Source organism: Empidonax traillii, unplaced genomic scaffold (assembly GCF_003031625.1).
Source record: "Empidonax traillii isolate 1590-97213 ecotype Southwest subspecies unplaced genomic scaffold, ASM303162v1 scaffold719:size519298, whole genome shotgun sequence".
NCBI lineage: Eukaryota > Metazoa > Chordata > Aves > Passeriformes > Tyrannidae > Empidonax > Empidonax traillii.
The window spans coordinates 2,834-24,682 of NW_020955912.1; the positions used below are offsets into that span (position 1 = coordinate 2,834).

Genomic DNA, 21,849 nt, shown 5'->3' on the forward strand with positions numbered 1-21,849 from the left:
ATCTTAGGAAAAAAGAAAAATATAACTACCTGAGCATTCCATAGTGAAATGAAGGTATCAAGCTTAGTCTACAGAATCTTACAGTCCCAGTTGTAATAGGGACAGCTACTCAAAGATACCCTCTGCAGGACACCAATACCCTGGCAAAACTTTGGATGGAGATATTCCACAGCATGTGTCTGATAAAAACTAAGTTTTCCTGAAAAAAACCACAAGCAAAACCAGATCTTCAGCTCTGAAGAGAAAAGATATTCTTTGTTTTACCTATGTTGAATGAAAATATAGATGTCTTCTTTTTTTCCCTGTTTTTTATCTCCCAAAAATACTGATGTCCACAAAGGGTTCAGACTTGAAAACTGAATAGCAGATGCATTCTTTATGTCAAAAATAGGACGTTGACTGTGCCTACAATAATCAAAGTTTCAATTCATATTCTATCATTAAAACTCTAGGCCCAGCTGAGTATAACAGTTAACAGAGCTGAGTCGACACTGCATGAAAACAGGGAAACTTTTTTTCCCATTTTTTCAGCATTTGATCTTCTGGCCCAAGAAACAGAGAAATCTCATATAAGTACGGAAGGCTGTGGAGCAAGGCCTGTGAAGAGGAGAGAGGTAGATTGATGTACATAGGCTATTACGAAAAAAAGGGGTTTCAGCCATGGACAAAGACAAAATAATATCAGCTGGATCACAAAATTAGTGAAGACTGGAACAGAAGAGACTGGAATTAGCTGGTGGATGACCAAGGAAAATTCCTAGTAGCTACTAGGTAAATGGAAACTAAGATCAAAAAAAGAGTCTGCAGAGGGAACGTTAAGTCTGGGAGGTGTTTGGGAATGAAATAAGAAGCCTGAGCAGTAAAGACAAGAATGAGAGTAAAGATAAAATGGAAAAAGCAAGACTTTAGGAAACATATCAAAAAGGACCACAACCGAGACAAAACTTTGAAAAATTCCAGAATAAACACTTATGTTTCTGAGGCTTCAGAAGTAACCTAAGAGTCTCATAATTTTTGTTGCGCAAATAGGTTTACATGTTGGGTTTCCCCCCTGTTCCAGAAATTCTCTGCAAAAAGTCTGACCCCTCTCATTCATCTTGAAGACTGAAAAAGAACCCCTACAATAGTCTGTTGGCTGCAAGAGTAAAAATCTTGTGTGGTAGATTAATAGACTCCAACAGGCTGGAATAACCTTGTGTGTGTGTATGCAATATCTCAGTTAAAGAATAACACCCACATATGAAGACTTTTAGATTTGCTTTTGTGTCAAACTGTATAGAACATGAAATTGTTAGAAGACTGTAAAGAAGAGATAAAGAGTGTAAACAGGTACGGTACAGTTATAATGCACAGGTATTTCCTTCATTACTAGTTCGCAGTGATTCTGCAACTTTATAGTTGCCTCAGGAAATTTCTGGGAACTTCCAAAGGCTGGAAGAACTTGTCAACGTTTGGACTCCAGAGGTAACTTTAATGAAGCAAAATGATTATCAATTCACCCTATCTTGTTAACATTCATGGTGAATGAGGTACAGACAGCAGAATTCAGCTGAAGTAGCTCTGAATATTGCTTAATTCAAAGGTCAGAATTGTCAGAATTAAGATGAACTGTGAAACTGCTATTTGTACTGTCTTTTCATGATTGATCTTTTGATTGCAGAGAATCTCTGCTTCATTTATTATAAGAAATTAAAAACTATTGACAATTTCTTTATATTTTAAAGAATATTAGGGAAATATTGGTAGGATTCACTACATTTTTAAACAGATTCATACAATGAAGAGCTGAAAAATAATTTCAAATCTTCAACAATTTATTATTTAATATTTTAAATGAAATCATAATAAGAGCTGACTTTTTATACATATATTCTTGAATGTATGTGTGAAACAAAAATATGAAAATAATTGATCTCGAAATGTCAGTGTCTCTATTCCTCATCAAAGGGATCTCAGTTATGTTTTTCATTGTACAGATCCGGACTTGTGATGTTAAAATATGACTTGCAGAAATGCTACGCAAACACAACCAGGTTTTCTCAGGGATTTATTCCCTAAACTAGTACATCTAGAAAAGTTCATGGCTGAAAATGAAAAAATTAAGAATGGTTATTTCAGGGTACAGCTTAGACAAAGGAAAACAAAGCTCTTTGCTAGGAAGAACAACATCTGAAATGATGTGAGCATTCTCCATTCTGTTAAAATGAAGTAAAGTCCTAGAAAAATGAAAAATTTGTAAATAGGCTATGAGCCCTATGCCTCAAATTATACAGACTGAGGAATTGATTAAAAAAAGGGAGGGATAACTTTATATTGATTTTTATGAGTGCTTTGCATGTTCCTTTAATATGACTTTAAATAAATAAATTTATACTGTACTTTCCTTTTGACTGAAAAGTAATTCTTAGCAGCATAGGCCTCACAGTCCCAGTCAATAAATATTTCTATTGTCCAGTGTAGCTGAACAGGGTCTTTGGTGATATGTAGATATTCCTTCTTCTCACTATTTCATGTGCCAAAGGTTGTGCAGTGGCATACACAAACCTTTGCCTCTCTACAGACCTTTTGAGGCTAAATTCCCTCTGCATCAGTCCTAGAGAATAGTATATTCCCCACAGAGTAATTCATATCTCTTTTCTCTTCCCTTGAAAGGTAGCGTACATATCAAATGTGATACAGACAAGTGGCAGCAACAGAGGGAGAAGTTAAACTATGCTGTTTGAATTAGGCCTTTCAGGTCAAAGCTCTCCTTGCAGGAACAGCAGTCAGGAAAATTTGTTTATGAGGCTGCTGACACCAATTAATCTCTGAAGAACTGAAAAAATTATTATAAAAAAAAAATCATAAAACAGCCCTAGTTGTAAGGGACCTTGAAAGAACATTTGGTCAAGGCTTTCATGGAAAATGGAGCCTAGATGAGATTATCAAACACCTTGTTCATTTGCATCTTGGAAACCTGCAGTAACTGGGGACTCTGCCATGTCCCTGAGGAGGTTGTTCCAGTGAATGACTGTTCTTACAAGTAAAAAAATTATTTCTTATACTGAGATGAAACCTCTCTTGTATGAAACCTTGTTGTCCCTTGTCGTCTTCATGTGTCTCTTTGTGAAGAAAGAACCCCTACCCTCTTTGTAGCCACTCTTAAAATACTACAAAATTCTGTATTTGTTGATTGCATTCCACTGGAAAAAAACATGAAAAAATGGTTAGATGAAGAAAGAAAGGAAATTGATCATATAGGTTCTCCAAAGACAAAATTTCTACAAGAATAATGGGGTTGTCTGGGAGACATGAACAAAGAGTTTCTCTCTCTTGGGGACGGGGGGGGATTTATGCTTTTTCCCCATGGTCACATGCTGTGTTAATGGACTGATACTGTTTTATAGTGTGTGGAACTAATCTATTTCTTTTTTTTTTTTTTTTTAAGTCAACCAATCACCAGTATGTAATAAAAATTACACAAGGAATATCAACAAAGAAGAATGCAGGATAGCTTTTATACCACATAGTGAGGAGCTCATGTTATTCCAATTTGAAGAATTTCTGGCCACTCATTCCTAATCCCATGTCACATTTTAGTCATGACCGTGCTGTTTGGGGAGGTTGTGTCATGCATCAGATCCATTTAATGAGTCACATGTGTTGCAAACAGGCGGACTGAGTGATGTTTTGGTGGGGATATTTAAGGACGGTGCTACTTTTGAATCTCTTCCAGTTATAGAAATACAAGTGTTGTGATTCAAATAACTCTAAGGAGAATTCATCCGGAACTCTGAAGAATCCACAAGTCAAATAAATGTAAAAGGTAAAAGATAAAATGCGTGAATTGATGGTTGCCACCTACGATAAAACACAAGAGTCCCTTATGTTCCCTTTGTAATTGAAGAATGAATCTATGAGAAAAGATAAAGAGTATATGGAAAAAAATAACCAACTATATGTTCCCTCAGCCCTCTTACATCAATTGTAATTTGCATAAAATAAAAATCAGAGTCAGATATAGCAAATGGATAAGGTGATCTGCAACATACTCTTCCCACCTGTAAGTGGGGCCCCATTAGTAAACTGGACTCAGGCTCACAGAGGTGTCATAACAGGTCTTTGTAGTAGATAAGTGTGAGATAGGAGTCTGTAAGGAAAAATAAGCAACAGACAATGGTTGCAAAGGAATAAATTTCTAGACTTGTGAGTGAAAAGACACAAGATTTGTCTCAGTTTTAGAATCTTGCAGTGCATAATCATGTCATTTAATCTATCTGTTCTTTGCTGCTTTCCCTATAAAATGGGATAATAATTTGCAGCTTTACAGATAATTAGGAAAAAAAACCCAACAAATAATTAAAGATTTTGATCTTGTCAGTTGGTACAGACACAAGTCAATAAAGTGGACAAAAGGAGTACCTCCCCATGGATAGAGAGGGTGAAGAGAGCATATAATTTGAAACTCCATGTATTGCTTTGTCTTTAATCACTACCACTTGGGCTTCTTGTTTATTCAGGATCAGGAAAAAAAAACGTTCAATCAGGAAAACCATTGTCAAGGAGCTGTTTCTGTTCTGTTGCTCTCCAAAGTACACTGATTCTCACAGCAGGATTTCAATGACTAACATTCTGAAAACTAAAAAAAAAAAACAATTCTAAACCAGATACCTGTATGTGGGAGTAGGGTTTCCACGAGCTTGGCAATTGAGAGACACTTTCTTTTCCTCAGAATCAGTTGGAAAAATAATATCGTCTGGCTCTTGTACAAACACTGGTCCATAATCCACACTTTCTATGAAAAAAAAGAAATACTACAGTTTAGGAAACCTGAAAAAATATAAATACATTATAGTTTTTATAATGTGAGATTAAAGTATCCAAAATTATGTTTGTTTTTAAGAGGTTCATATTACATTTTTTTAGATGCTGTATTGGAAAGCAATATTTAAAAGAAAAAAATAATATTAAGTGAAAAATAAAATACATAATATGCTTTAAATGTTTATTATGCCTTAGAATGGCTTTCTCATCAGGTCTGCAGTCTCATGAGAAGCTCAAAAGAATTAAGAGGAGTTACCTCTGCTTATAGAGAGCAAGGTAAACAAAAATTTTCCTGCTGCTTGTATCAACTTATCTCACAGAAAAGTAATACACACTTTTTCCCTTTATGTCAAGGAGTTGCTAAGAAAAATCACTTGGAAAATTAATGGTAGCAACTGGTGGCTATTATTAAATAATATATAGCTAAATCTGACATTTAATTTTCCTCCACTGTCTTCCCTAATTTTGGCAGGTACCTATATCTTGATAAGAACTTACATTTCTGAACTAGAAAAGCTGGATAGACCCATAGAATCCATCTATGATTCCAATTCATTCTGATTGTGAAATGGGAAGTATAAACCTTCAGAAAAGTAAAAGGCTGCAAGCAGAGCAATCCTGATCACATAGTTCTGAATAATTAAAACTCTAACTAAACACCATAAGTCTGTGGAATTTTAATAATTTTAGACTTACTCCAGACTCTTGGATGATTTAATCCCACAGTGCTCTTCATATTTAGGGCACTATCCAAATGATTTGAGTATGGAGAGAAAGTTACATTTCCCTACTACTTGCAATGAAACATAAGGGAGCAGGGTTTTCTCTGTCATTTTTATGGTTTTATATGCTCATGTCATAGATGTCCTCCAGTTCATACTGAGGACAGCATTACACATGAAACAATTTATAACATCCTGCTATATTTTTCCAACCAGCCTGAAGTGAAAAAGGTACACCTGAACACTTGGGGTTTTAGTCACTGACTTAAAAAAATTATTTACTGCAATGTCATACCAGCTCCACACAACTTCAACTACATGTTATGGTTTCACAGTTTTCAGAACTAAAACTTTTTGCATTCAGCTAACTTTTTGAGAAAAGCTGGGTAGACAAGAAAAGGGAATATGAATCTTGGTACGGAGAAGAAACTCTTGAGTTCTGAAAAAGGATGAGAAACATGGGGAACATAGGTCATAAGATGCAAATTTCCATCTTTAAATTCTTACATTTGGGGTTTCTCAGTTGTCTTATAATACAGAAAAGACCACATAAAATCCCATTATGCTATTCAACCTTTCTTTTTAGTGATGACACACTTATTATGCACTTAGTTCTTGTCTTTTTACACTTCTATTCAACTGCAGATTTTGAAAACACCTCTAGTTTCATGTGTGCATGTTTCTACTGAAATAGATTCAAATAATTAGGCTGTCAGTTTGTGAAGTCAGCAAATAAAAGCAGGAGCAAATAGTAGTTTCTGTTTTCCAGTTTATTAACCTTATTTGTAGGACTGTGTTAAGAAGTGTGGATTGCTGTTCTGCATCTGTACATTACTGTGTAGGTACATTACTTTAGTTGGGTTTATTGGCAGAAATATATTTTCTGGAAAAAATATCTACGTTATTTTAAAAAATCAAAACAGCCAAAACAAGTGATTTCTGCTATGTGCTTATATTACTGAAGTTAAAATTAACTCAGTTATTAAATTCTAAGCAGTGCAGTTGAAAATATCACAGGGGTAATGGATTCAGCTGGCAAAACTTATTTTAAAAACCAGGAAAATGTGAATACAAAAATGTTGTATGGATTGTTTCTTATAATTTGCTCACCTGCTTCTTACATTGCACAAAAGAAAATATTAATGAATGTAGGTGTAAATAATCAGAATTTACATCGAGCTAGAGTTTAGCAAAACCAAGGTTTAATTAATGATAGCAAATCTAAATTACAGGTTTAGATTTAAGTGTTATTCATGCAGATTAGTAGGCATATAGATAGGGAATATATTATTGAAGACTAATGATTTGACCTCTTCCCTAGGAGAAACTCTGTAGATAAAATATAATATCACAGTCTGGGACTGCTGAAAAGATAAGATGATGGTGGTATTAGCAGTAGAGGTGTTACTTCTACCTGTATGTTTTGAAACAGTGGTACTGCATTCCACTTTCCTTTTAAAAAAATAAACTCTAAACTCTTTAGATGGAAGCTCGTGTTCTTAATGATAGTGGCCAAATGGACACTCATGCAGTGTGAACTGAGAAGATGAGATTTTACTTCTGCCTGCAGTGAAGGCAAAGGTAACAGAAATTTCAGTGCATGCAAGCCATGTTTCTAAAAGATGTAGTTAGCTGCTTATCTGTATTTCAAAAGGAGCGTGAAATACTAGCAGAGATTATTTGGAGACTCAGAAGTAACATAACAATGAATGAGTCCTGTCTTCCAGTTTCACAAATACTCATAGGACATTGTACTATAAGACAGCTCACACAACAACAGGAGCTGACCATGGCACAGTCTTGTTCCCTTTCCTCAGACAGAGATTTTTGCAGTTTTTGACAAAGTCATTGACCTAAAGACCTGGAAGAACATCCAGCCCAAGTCTACAACACACCATGGTCCCACAGACAGCTGGAAACTTCCCTCAAACCATGGATGGTGGAGTCAACCAAACCCTCTGACTGACATTGAAATAAAATGTTCTGATTCATGAACCATTGACCGGTTCGTCCGCTTTGTACGGTCTTTTGGGGGAAATAGCCCAGACCTTCTCCTTATTGCCCTTATTTTCTTATTCTATTTAATTTATGTATCATTGTATATGTGGATATATAAGCTATACATATACTTACACACATAGATATATTTTTATACACATGTTTGTTTTCTGATGCCTTCAAGGATCCAAAGGCACCAGGTTTCTTTGTACTCATGTTTTAGCTAACTGTGGCCCATGCTCTTAAACCAGATAGTCCTGTGTGAGTGTGCCTTGCAGGATTTGAGATCCACATCTTATTTTTTCTTTCTAACTTAAGCAAGAGCATAACACTATATGACTATTTGACATGCATATTAGCATATGTATATTTCAATTTACTAATTTAACTTCTCAAGGGGAATATTTCTCTTCCTGACACAGGCTTTTATTAAATAAGATACAGAAGACCAGTTGCTTTAAGTGCTATCTTATTTAAGACCAGTGAGTCTTCGGATTACTGGTGTACATTGCAACCAACCAGTAGAATAGCTGGTTTGTGGTCTCCTTACAAGTCTTAAGTTGCCATTTTCAATCTAGGCAATTAAAAGCACTATGCACTGTCATTAGGATTTACCATTTAAACTGGTATTGTCCAGAAAGGCAAGGATAAGGAAAACATTCAGAACATTAGTAATATTTCTCTTTTAAATTCTAGAATATGATTGAGAGCAAGGCTCAAATATTCTTTGAATACCAGTGTTCTACTTACAGCACTTTTCTACTTAAAAAATACTGGAGTATGTGACTTCTTAGTATCAAGCATTTAAATCCTCATGAAAATGAAAACTGGAATCTGTGTGTCTTGCTATTTGGACAGTTGCCAAAATGTGGTTTCTCTCTCTTACCTACAGACATATTTTTTTTCCTCACCCTCAATTAATGATGGAAAAAAAATCAGATGCTCTTTAGTTCTTGCTGAGCAATACTGATACCATGAGAACAAGCTGCATGCAGATGAGAATTAAGTTTCCTATACTTTCAATTCTACAGCAACTGAAATAATGTCATTCCTCAACAGTCAGCTTTCTTGCCGCCATTCTTGATATAATTCCAGGTCAATAAATACAGCGTGGAAAGGAATTAATTCCTGGAACCTTGGCAACACAGTAGTGAGCAGGAAAGAAATATGTCCCTGTTCAAACACCTTCACTGAAGCTGCATTGACAGTATTATTTTTAGTGTCTGATAATTCTATGTGTTATACTTCTAAAGAACAAAAGAAATGAGGTTATTGTAAATGTTTTCTTAAATAATATTTCTACAATATAATAGTCTACAGAAGGAGAAGGTGTAGCAAATTGTACACTGCATTGGGCACATGCATCAAATGTCATTATTATAGTTTGACCCTGTCTGCAATGCAACAGTACCATTAAAGCCATATGACTGGCCTAAATAGTCTTTTTGGTGCCATCTTCTCAGTCTGAGCTACTGGTGGGAAGAAACAGTGGACAATTTATGTGAAGGAATATGCTCAGGCAGCCTGTGAATAAGGGGAAAGGAAGTATTCCTTCAGGTCTTCTCACCTGCCTCTGCTCATGTCTCTTTAGAAGCACTTTTTAACTGCTGGTGATAGTACTGGCAGGTGGCTTTACTAATCCCTTTGAAGGTGGACTAGACAGATCTTCAGACCAAACACTTATTTTCAGCTGTTATTCTGACACACTGACAAAATTTGTCCAAACAGCAGTTGGAACAAGGGTGATGGCAGCTCTTCTTTGAAAGCAGAGCAACTCAGAAAAATTTAAAAAAACCACAAGTTTTTACATGATCGGGAAAACAATATTTTCTTATTGCTCAATTTTTTTTCCCACTATGTTTCAAAGGCGTATTGTAGATGGAAGAATTTTGTGGAGATGGAAGAATTTTCTAAGGAGAAGCTACACAAGATGATGTAAAACGATAGAACTTCTGAAGCAGCCTAAAATGAGGGATCATTAACAGATCTTCCATCCTAAAATACACAATAGATTCTTCATACAGACCCTACCCAGAAAAGTACCTACTTGACACATCACAGAACAAATCCAATGATCTGTTACTCCTAGGTATTAATATGTACAGGATACATTAAGAAAGTTGAAGGAGTTGTTGATAAAGCTACATATGTTGCTGAAATATGCATATAACAAGAATAATTAAAGTAAACCAGCGCTGTTTTATCTCAAATTGATCCTAAAAAGTGAAAGAAACTTTTTAGTAAAGGTTCATCACATTTTAGTGCTACTCACTATCATTCTTGCTTTAGAATTTCTTTTTTTAACTTTGTTTTCAATTTATGCCTGTTGTATGCACTTCATATGATCTAACAGATCTTCTGATTAGCCTTTGTTCTCATGGAACAGACAGTTTAACCTGTTCAGTATATTCAGAAAATATTTTAGATGTATAGTCACCCTGACTTCAAAGAAAACATTCTGCTTTCATCAGCTAGAAGCTAGAAACTGTCTTTTTTCAAACACCGAAAAAATGAATTAACTTCAGTGCCAATATTTATTTTACAAGTAGGTTCTATAACATAATCTTTCACTCAACACCTAAGAAATAAAGGATTGCTATACATTTTAATATCATGTCAAAATATAAAATTTCCTTTAATATAATGAAAAAGAAACTCATGAATATATCGTGACAAAATATGTTCCAATGATTAAATCTGTGTGTAATGAATTTTAACATTAATAAAGGTGGCTTAAATTTGCAATAATTGTTTTGCATATATAGAAGTAGACATATATATTTGTAATGTATGCATTTCAAAAATACATTTTAATCTCTAAACTACGTTTCAGTAAGTTAAAAGTCAAGAAACTTTGAGGAGACTCCTTCTGAAGTAAATTCAGGCAGATATACATGCCTCAAGGTATGTACATTGATTCTAGTATGCTGCATGCTGCAGTAGTGTACAGTACATGCATAATTAAGTTTACACTGCAAAGGAGATTAAATTATTTTCTCGTATTTTCAGATTATCTTTTCTGAAACATTTTTATTCGTATACTAAGCAAGAAAATACATGTTTTTCCTGTTGCTTGAAATGCTTTCTCTGTTCTGTGGTCTGAAAAAAATAAATCTGTTTTAAACTTACTTTACAACATATAAACCTCATGCCACATGAGTAATGGTGCCAAATATTTTTAACAATGGAAAAAAAAATAGTAATTTGTGTTTTTAATTCAGACTACTGGTAGATAGTAGCAAATCAGGAATTTTCATTCAACAAAACTTAGATTTGCATCTTACATATCTTGGGGTACATTTATTAAAACATAGATGTGACACAAACCCTCTTTTTTATTTTCTTCTAAAATATATCAAACTAGAGATGAAGGGGAAAAAAAAAAAAGAGTCCTTGTTCAAGGTTAAATTCAATTCCAGTAATTCTAAAACTTTTTGGAACAGCAAGAAAATATAAGAGTTTGCAGTTTTATGATTCTTCAAGACTGTTTAATGAATAATTCATACTTTCTATTCACACTTTTTAGTCATGACTTTACACATTGATACATAGTTTAAAGAGAAGGGCTACATTACCTTAACTGGATGTTTACACCAAATAATCCAAGATAGTTTAAATTCAGCAGTGAGCCAAAGCACAGGTCTTTTAATATATCAGGAAATACATGCTGAATTGAGAGTGCAAACCAAATAGTATAAAGTCATTATAAAAGAACCTTTATTAGAAGCCCTGACAGGTGTCTGAGTATGTCTACTGGGAAATCAATTGAGAAGTCACTTGAGAATCTGTAAAATTAAGCAGTTAATAAAAGTATTTTGGGGTGATATCTATGGCAAACTTGACTCCTGAATTTATGCCATATATTAGATGTTTGAATAATGCAAATTCTCTCTTGTAATAACATGTTTCCTCCCCTCCCAAAAATGTCCTCTCACTTGAAGCAGTGTTCTCACTACCATACATGAGCACAGGATGCTGTAGCATTTCCTTATTTAGGGGGCCCTGGCAGATAAACGTGACCACTTAACTTTATCATCACATAGCAGTTGTAGGACAATAACTAGAATATCTTTCCTTCAAGAGCTCTAAAAACTTTAAAAAAACCAAGCCAACACCTTGAAACCAAATCAAAATCAAGAAATTTAATAGTATAAAAAAGCATAATGCCAGATGTTTGAGGTAGTGATTTATTTCTGGTTTTTAAATATCAAAGATATTAATTCAGATATAAAGGTATTAACAGAGCTAAAAGGTTTAGAAATCAGTTGCATTCAGTTGCCATAGCAAATGTGTTCTTGTCCTCTCAGATGATGCAAATTATCCTAGCTGGTCTTCTGCCACATCTGAAATATGCTGGTCTTTTTTAAGTCTTGTTTCATATCTATGCTTGTGCCACACAGCTGCTTCACATAATCAAGGGCTTTTAAAAAATTATTCAGGTGACTCAGATTTACCTATTTCTACAACTGTCTACACAGCTAGATGTACCAAGACCTGTAAGTGGTGGAATAACTCTTCTAGGACTATTTTATGTAGCCTTGAGCAGAAATAGGTTCGTCTCTTCTGAGTCAAGTACTCTATTTATTGGCTCTTTTATAATTTTGTCTCCAGCCAGTGATTTTTCATTTCCTTCTGAAAAATGGAGGAGGTTCAACTGCAGAGTTGGAATGTGGCCTCTACACTGTGGGAAGAGTCATGATTGCACTATATTATTCATATAGTCTGCATTTTTTGCTTTCTCCTTCAGTCTCTAGATATTCATGCTGTAGAAGATCAGGATAATAATTTCTGGTTCTAATACTGGACTTTGATTTTAACCTACCCATATCAGGTTTTCTGTGAGGAGTTAACAGTGTCTGGTGAATGGTCAATAACTGAGTTCAATCTAGTCACTGCTTAAAAGAATATTTCAGAGAAAGGACAAATGTAGAAACATACCTCAATTCTAGAAATGCTACCAAACAGAATTTGCCTACTTACACAATTCAAATTGCTTCCTTTCTAGGACAACCTTAATTCAGGGAACATATTTATGCTTTTATATAAGCCATTTTTCTATACCAAACCACATGCACACACCATTAACTTTCAATTCATGCAAGGCACTTTCCAATGAGAAAGACTTTGCTGAGAGGAGCAGTAACTTGTTATCACACTTATGATACTGTGTGAATGTCGTTGAACTGTATATTATTAATCACAATTCTTTTCTCTGTTACCTCCTTAGACTAATGTTTATATACCCTCTAACCTCTTCCTCCCTCCCTTCCTTCCTCCCTCTCCTTCCCTCTGTTTCTTTATGTCTTTCTACCTTCTTTTGACTGTAATTCAGACAAACGTTGTCACTAAAGAAATGGTATCAGAAATATGACTTTTTAAAAAGTAACCAGACATGAGAAAATGTCTATTGTTACAATGAACTATTTCATGTAAAGATAAATGATACCATATCACACCAGTATGTCTCTCTATGCATGCATGCCCGTGTACATACATGACAGAGTTGACTACACAGAGTAGGTAATTTAGGGAAAAAGTAGTTTTATAAGATTTACTCTTCATGTTTAATTTATGTTACTATAATTCATGATTAGATTAGAAAAATTCCAAAGAGAATATATATATATAAAGTGATTGAGATTTTACTACTAGAAGAAATTGTGCTATAATGGAATTTCAAAACATTAGTTTGCTATTTTCAGGTAACGACACTTGTATAAAACTCTTCTGCACAGAAATTTTTAAGAAAGAATGTTTTAACTGGTGACTAAGACTAATCTGAAGAACCTAAAGGAAGGAAGTTCATTTCCATTTTGTGATATTTAATAAAATTCAAAATAACATCTGTGAGAGACTGAATTAAGCTGATAAAAATGTGCTGGTTTTGAAAAATATTTCAAAGTTTCAGAGTGGTTAATAAGACTTACCATCATGTTTGAAGGTGTCTGAAAAGTGATAGAGGTTTGTTGGGGAGTGGTAATGTTGTGCAGCTCCTCTCCAGCCTGGTGAAGATACACTTCCTAATGAAGGACTGCTTAATCGTGGTCTATTCTTTGAATTAAATGAAGTTAGAGATGAACTACCAGATTTGATTCTTAGGATAGCAGCATATGAAGTGGGGAGACCAGGAACAGCTTCTGAATATTCTGAGAAAAAAAAGAACCAAAACTAAGAAAACAACAAGAAGTGAACACTGAAATAAAAAAAAAAAAAAATTCTTCACTTTTCAAAAGAATATTTAGTTACTCAGTAGAAAAATAAAAAAAAAAAAAAAACTATACAAGGAGAGACAGAAACAACCCAGACTTGATGAGGGACTAAGCTTCTACTGGGTAGCAGCATAGAGCTCTAAATCAGAAAATTACCCTTCAGTTTCATCATAATATAAAAATTAGGTGGTTATTAAATTTCTTACTTATAGAAACTTGAGTTTTCAATGATTTTAGTTCTATTTCTATGGCCTATATTTCTATTACATAGTAGAAATGTGTATTCCAAGTCATCATTGTTCCTTCACAGCCTTTCATTACTTTAAATGTGCAATGCAAAAACACTGACTGAAGCTAAATATGCTCCCGAATTCAACACTACTCTGCAAATCAAGTGGGCTAGCTAAGCAGACCAGGAGCCTGTATGTGCACAAATATCTCCCCCAAAAACATACAAATGCTAAATTAACCTCCTCTTCTGTCTCTGTAACTCCCCTTTTTTGCCTTTTCAGCCTGTATTTAAAATTTCAGTGTTTACAAATAAAGAATAGTGCCTAAGTTTTTGATCCCTGTGTAATGCTGAGTATTACAGACTATGGAAATCAGTTGTCCTGAAAATGCAGCAGTCTTATGGAGGTGAAAAAAAAAACCAAAACAAAACATTTAAAAATACATTAATATAGATGAGCAAAGGAATTCAGGCTGCATATAAAGTGCTTATGAGGGAACGGATCTTTTGGAGGATGAGTGGAAGAGGTTGGAATAAAAAAGATAATTATCAATTTTCCATTTGGTGATAAATACTTAAAAATTGGACATCCTTCACACTGGCATAACATGAACAATGAAAAACTATGAGTGTTCAAAAGTAGCAGCACACTCAATTGACATAAAATCTCTAAAATACTAGATCATGGCCTTGGTGGAGAGCTTGTGCAAAACTATTCTAAGTATATTATCTCAGCACATTATTTGTCTCTGATCAGATGTTAAAAGTTTACCTCTTTTACCTCTCAGAAGAAGCTGAAATTTGGCAAATGATGACCAGTATTTTAAAATTACCATATTCATCTAGGTAAACTCAAAATATACATAATATTTGCGAAGCCATATTGCATTCAAATTTTGGATTTAAGTTTTGACAATCAAATAGGAAAGACACAGATAAACTTGTTTTTCATCCCGGTCTCCCAAATAATCTTTATAATGTGCATTATGCTGTTTTGTATATCATAAGCATAATATCAACTTTCCTGGCCCACAAAGAGAAGGAAAAAAGAATATCATCCTGATAAATTAAGATATAGTATGGTCCTCTTGAAAAAGTATCACTAGAATATAAATATGATTTCATAAACAATATCTTTGATTGTTTTTTAAGACATCTCTTCAACATTTTGTAATATTGATATACTTTAGTTCTTAGTAAATACAGTTTTTCCATAGGGAAAAATAAAATCTTTTGAATACTAGGGGAATATTGAAAAAACTTTAAAAACTTATATTAAAATCTATCCTCATTAAAATAACCTTTTTTTAAAAAAAAAAAATAAATTTTGATTTCCTTGAGGTCAGTTTCTCATGGTCATTGAGGTTACTTGAAATAATTTTTATATTTTTTACTTTTTTTTTTTTCAACAGATGCAAATTTACTTTATGAAGAAAAATATTTTAGATTCTTCCAAATGGAATTTCAGATAAATGAGCTGCAATAGAAACCTTCATGGTTAAACTTATCGCATTAAATGTTTAATACAAAATGGACATTTTCCTCATGAGCAGAGGAGGAAGATATTCCCTGAGGAATATGGATACAGGAAGGGGATAAGGCTTTATCTAACATGGCCTACATAAGAATGTGGCAATGCTTGGTGGTGGACATAGAAGTCCTGGTGGCAGGAGAGATAATTATTTGGGCACTGTGGAGCTCCTCACAGCTCAAATTCTTTTATATACTGCATGGAAATGCTGCAGGAAATCTGGAAACAGATTAGGACACTGTCCCATTTTTCTCACATGAATCTGGGATGTGGCGAGGCTGTAGCCGGTAACAAGAACTCAAGGTATTGTGCAAAGCACTCTTGTTCTGAAAAGACACCACATCGTTTTAATACACTTTCTGCCTGTAACTCACAGTGAGCAGATGATCTCTAATCTACAAGGATGTTAAAATATTAAACTAAAAAGTGTGGTGTCACAGAACTATCCCTGGGTACATTTTAACAGAGAAGTAAACTAGTTGTAACAGTGGTACATATTCTGTTTTACAGGATCCATTTCTACAGCTGGTGGGAAAAAAAAGAGAACACTGGTGTTCACTGTTAGGAAGACATTCCTTCAGAGTGCACACAAACATAAAAGAAATACACATTGGATAGAATTGAATTTATAATTTAAAAAAAAAAATACAGACCTGCCGTTGGTGCCTACTTTACAACACAATACAACAAATCTGAATGAGGTTTGAAATGGAAGCATGATTACAATAACATATATAATGAATGTACTTTTTCTTGAGAACTCTCAGCAGATATAGACACTTTTCTTTTTTTCAGCATGATATTATAGCACTATTTTACTTACCTCGTGGTAAAGGACAAGGATTTGGAAAACTTTACATCTGTACCATATGTCCTATGTAAAACAGTAGTAATTCTCTAATGTCTGAAGACCATTTAAACTATGTAGTGCATTTGTTGATAGCACAATATAGTTCCTCAGATGATGTTCCTGACTATATCAACTATTCAACCTTGAGAGGATCCAAATATTTATTCCTGTGTAATTTCATGGGAAAAGTTATGAAACTGTCTTCCTTGACTGGGTAGATAGAAAAGCTCTGTGTACACGTTAGTCTGAGTAGTACATTGTTTCCTTCACAAATAAATGGAGATTAGCCAAAAGAAATTGAATACTAATAATCATAATTCTTAGACCATTTAATATAGCTTTTGTGTTCCTTTTGCCCCACACTGTCAGCTTGGAAAGTGGGTGGAACAAGCACAGAACTCTGCCTGTTTCTACATAAACATATTATATTGTAATTTTTCCTTTTGTTTTCATTATTGTTTTTTTCAACGCAACGACGTGCTGAGAATAAAGTAAAGACAGGTCCCTGCTCCTAAGTGAATCTGACGCTTAGCTCTCCTCCTTGCTGTCTCTCTTATTTTGTCATCTCCACCTGCTTCCATAAAAGCCCCTCAGAAAACCTTGCATCCTTCCACCACATTCTGCCAAATGTATCGCCCAGCAAACAAATTGAGACAATTAAACACATAAAGAGCCTTCCTCCCTGCTGTCCAGGCATGCAAGAAACACAAAAAGTAGTACATATATACGAAGTTATAAACAAACACATAAAAAATTGTATCCTCTATCACACTTAATTCATTTACCACCAGGACAAATTGCACACTATACACACATAGGAGAGAAAAATAACCTTTAATCCCTTCAAAATTATGCTATGAAATACTTTATCATTTTACTCTTTTTAATTTGAAAGACATACCAACTTGCAAGATGAGGCATATAACAGCTCCTATTAATTTATGAGCAAATAAGTACTCCTGTCCTAGTTCGGGATCAGACTTTATGTTATTAGGGTGAGTACCTGGAACAGCTTGTAGGAACAGAAACATGAGGTGAAGGAGATGGAGGGATAAGCAGGAAGTGTGACTGGAAAAAACAGAAAATACAATAGACTCACTCCAGTAATTTTGCCAATATATCAGTCTGCTAGACAAAAGTAAATAGAAGCCATACTAACATCTCCAGTGGCATGTAACCTCCCTTTCTGCAGAAGTTCGAATCAAAGTGTAGTTTTTGTTAAAGTAACATTTTTCATTTTTAGGCTATGACTCTCCTGGTTTTTTGTATATGTAACACAATGAGCTACTCCAGTAAATAGGATTGAACAACCCTGAAATAGTTTTGACAACTTCTTTTTTGCTGAAATAGTTTGTGTAGGCAGCTTGGTGAAATGAACTTGTTCTGTGCTGCCTCATCAAGTTAAGATGACTGTAATTCTTCTCCAACTTAAAAAGAAATATTTTTTTTTAATTCTTTGTTATCTAGTTGAATGGGGAAATTACTTCTGCAGTCGTAATTCCAGGGTTTGAAAGAACAAAGGAATCAGCAAGATCTCAGACAGCATGAACGCAAAGTACCATGAGAAGAAAGAGAAGACACAAAAGTCACTCCATGTGGTGAAAAGGTCCTGTAATAATGATAGTATTATATATTCTGGTTTCTGACCTTTCATGGTTTAATTGTTTTGTTTGGTTGGGATAAGTGCTCAACTGAAATTTCACCCTGTCTCCAGTTGCTCTGTCATACTTTTGGGGATGCTGTATCTGAGTAAAGTTTCTCTTGTAAAACATAACTGGAAATGGTTAATAAATTATACATAAGCAAATATTTCTTGTTTTGTTTACTGAAAGTCTGTAGCCTGTGATCGTTACTGACAACTACAGCAGAAATCACACTTACCTGAAAACAAAACCTACTTCCTAATCCAAGCAATTGTCTTCAGAGATTTAGACTTCTGAACTGCCTAGTTACAGTGGCTTAATTAAAATATATTTTTATTGGAGTACTATTTACAGTAAAATTATTCCTTTAATTTGGTTTGGATTAGACTTCTGAGATTTGGGAGAATAAATTTATATTTTCCATTATTTAAATACATAGTTAAACTGCTGGAGAGTAGATATTACTCTCTAATGTGTTTTTTAGCTTTACCAGTCTACTCTCAAAACTCTTGAGAAACTTCATCAAAGACCTATGGGTAGTTCTCAAAATGCTGCTGAATTTCACAATGAAATTATATTTTCCCTAAACTCATTCTGAGAAATAAGTTAAATATCTGGGATGAAATATACAGAGGTTCCTACAGCTGCAAGAAGACACAGATAGGGAATATATAGGCCCAAATGGTAAAGTTATTAAGCAACTAGAAACCAGCCACAATAAAATCAGTGCCTTGGATTAGCCTTCACAGTTCTTTGAACTAGAACTATCAGATTTATAGAAATTTTAACAGTGGTATGACACTTTTAAGATAGATGACTTTTTTTTTTTTATTCCCAGTGCACATTTTCTCAGTGGATTTCCAACAGTAAATAATGATATGAAATATTTTTGGTAATTTTTTTAATTAATCTGAATCACCTCATTAAATTATTCATGCACCTTTTATTATTTCCAGCACATGCTGGATTCAGATTCATCTTCAGCCAGATTGGTCAGGTTCAAGACAACAAGCAAAAAGAGTGCCACAAGTAAATGAGAAACTGTTTTCTACTGATTACTGAGGGGGATTTGCTTTTGGGAAAAACAAAAATGTGAATTTCAAAATAAAGTGAAAGAAGTTTATTCCTGTAATATGTATTAACTGTATTAAATTTGACTTCATTTCATGTTTGCTGTGGGAGAATAAAGCCAGCTCTGAGGGCAAGGGGACCTTTCTCCACAGGACAGCAAATGCTTCCACAAGTTCCTTAGGTACAGTCTATGGGTACAAATATAAACCACAAATTCTATCCTTGCTATATTTCATCAGTCAGTTTTGTTTTAAAAGGCACAGTTCAAGATAGCTCAAGCAATAGTACATGGTAATTTGACCAAAAATACATTCTTTCTTTAAACAGAGAAATGTGACAAGGCAAAGTCACTGAATCCATTCCCAAAACTTCTTTGAAAACTGTCTTTGTAGTGTTTTAACTCTATGGAGAGTAAAGGATTCTGATTCTTAGGGTGAGGTTTTGTTTTCTTTGTTCCTTTTTTTTCCTTAAGTGACTTCTGGTCAGTTACTAACTCATTGACATTTCTCAACTATTTAATTAAAATGTAGTCGGTCTTATAATACTTGCAAATGTGACCTTCATTTGTATATTCCTGCGAGCTAGTATGTTTAATCAAATGTCACTAAGAATGTGAACCCATTTTTTTCATTGTAACTCTTAATTACATTGTTTCAGTGGAAGTTTTCACTCTTCTAAGCCTATGAAAATACATGCATTCATTCTGTAAACTGGGTTGTATCAATGTTGCTCCTGAAGTTTTTAAATAAGAATGTGCTTTCTGCCTTATTCTGTGCATGTGCATTAATTTCCTTTTAAACTACTCGATGACATATAGCTTGGCAATAACCTGAGATAAAGATGCAAGAATAGCAGGAAGCTGTGTTGATAAGGTGTCCATCCAGATCATCTCCTATGAGAACTACTAAAACACAGCAAAATGTAAATAATTTATGTTTTTTTCTGATGAAATTATATTAACTGCAACAACCTCCCCAAAACAAAACAAAAGAAAACAAACAAACAGACACCCCCCTCCCATAAAAGAAAACCAAAACTCAACCAATCAAACATACACATAAAAAACCCCCAAACCCAGAAAAAAACCAAACCAAACCAAACCAAACCAAAACAAAACAAAACAAAAAAAAAACCACACAAACAAAAAAAAACCACAAAAAAACAACAATGGAAAAAGTGGAAGCCAGCAGATTTCTCAAGAACTGGCTAGTGTATCTGATCCTCCTTTGTGCATTTCCCACTCTTGTGGTTTATTTCCTTTTCTCCAGTTCTCTCATCATAAACCAGTCAAGCTTCATTTGAGTCTTTTATGCTCATCATTTTTGGTTCTTCTGTGGAGGAGTGAAGATCAAGAGATTTGAATTGTTTTCAAAGAAGCAGAGCGGGATGATTTAGAGGTTGGATGTTCACAAGGAAAATATGCTGATAGTCTTCATCAAACTTTTTAATTTCAGATGTCATAGCATAGAAAGGAAAAAAATTTGTCTGTGCAAAATGATCTTTCATTGGGGAAAAAGAAAATATTTTTGCCAGGTCTTTGGCAAAAATAAGGAAACCTTCAATCAAAAAATTGTTTCATAGTCTATTGTTCAAGAAACACACTATTTTTATACACAGTCGTTTAATTTGAAAACTTGCACTAGCTTCTCACTTTATAGAATTTGTCTTTTTCTTAGAAACCTGATCATACTAGGCACCAAATCTAGGAACATAGAATACTATAGACAGATATGGAAAAAATAATTAGGAATATATTTTATTTTCCTTGAAAGTAACAAAGAGGAAGTGATTTGAAAACTTAAAATATTGACTGAGAGATAGTAAAGAATGTTTCCAGTGGCTATTAGCCAATCAACCAACATCTTTGGAATAGTATACTATTGGAGCTAATTTAAACATCATGAATTTTTATGAGGAATTACTTTGAATAATAGAAAAATATTTTTGTAGAGTTAGTCATTGCTTCCCTTCCTACTCAAAAAACAATCCATTTTTCATCTTACCTCCACTTCATACTCAAAATTCAGCAAATAGTTTACTCAATATATGCTCAATTATTCCCACTTTGCATCCAACATACAATATACACCACAGCAATCGAAATGTACTTTAAAACAAAACACTTTCAGCTACAGAACACTTCCAACTGCAATAACAGAAATAATAAAAGTAATAATTTATTCCAATTATGGACCACCATTTGTCCAAAGTAAAGTAACTATGAATTGAGAAAAGTTCTTTGAGATTATTGTCATATTTTTTCTATCAAAACACTTCATGTTTTCTCCTTCAAAACATGCTAATGTAATACACAGATTGCAATCAGTTAGGGTATGTTTCTGCCTTAGCATTGGCTTGAAACACAGTTGTTATGTTCAGTGAGTGCTTTGCACCACTTTCATATTCCCTGAAGTCACGTAATGAAAACTGCTTTTCAGCTGTAAAAAATATAAAACTTTTTGAAAACTCTTCTAATGAACTTACTAAAGGAAAATTTAAATCCAAACAATAGCAACATAACATTATTAATTACCATACTTCATCTAGCTCAACACTTATTACCTCTATTTTGCGCAATCTTAAAGACCACAGGCATGTCTGACACTTTACCAGTGTGTTGAATTTTTCTACCTGTTTGTATAATGAAAAGGAGTTTTAGGCCAGCTTTTTTTCTGAAAAATAGTACTTAGAGCAAACAATGTAGATAGCTGAGGGCATCAAAACTCTCATGCCACCTAAGAAAGACAATATAGCAATCAGCCTATTTTACATATCTTGTGATCTTCGGCCTGA

The 21,849-nt window shown here is 34.0% G+C and overlaps 1 protein-coding gene across 1 annotated transcript in view; it reads right to left on the reverse strand.

Annotated features, from left to right (window-relative positions):
• The window catches only part of LOC114066013 (contactin-5-like), a gene marked incomplete at its 3' end in the record, with an annotated part of 397,796 nt that overhangs the window by 616 nt on the left and 375,331 nt on the right, over positions 1 to 21,849 (reverse strand). Inside the window, exons 3-4 of the mRNA XM_027900371.1 lie at positions 13,451 to 13,669; positions 4,651 to 4,774 (exon numbers count right to left, since the gene is read on the reverse strand). Coding sequence (XP_027756172.1) covers positions 4,651 to 4,774; positions 13,451 to 13,669 — 343 coding nt within the window. The remainder of the gene's footprint in view (positions 1 to 4,650; positions 4,775 to 13,450; positions 13,670 to 21,849) is intronic.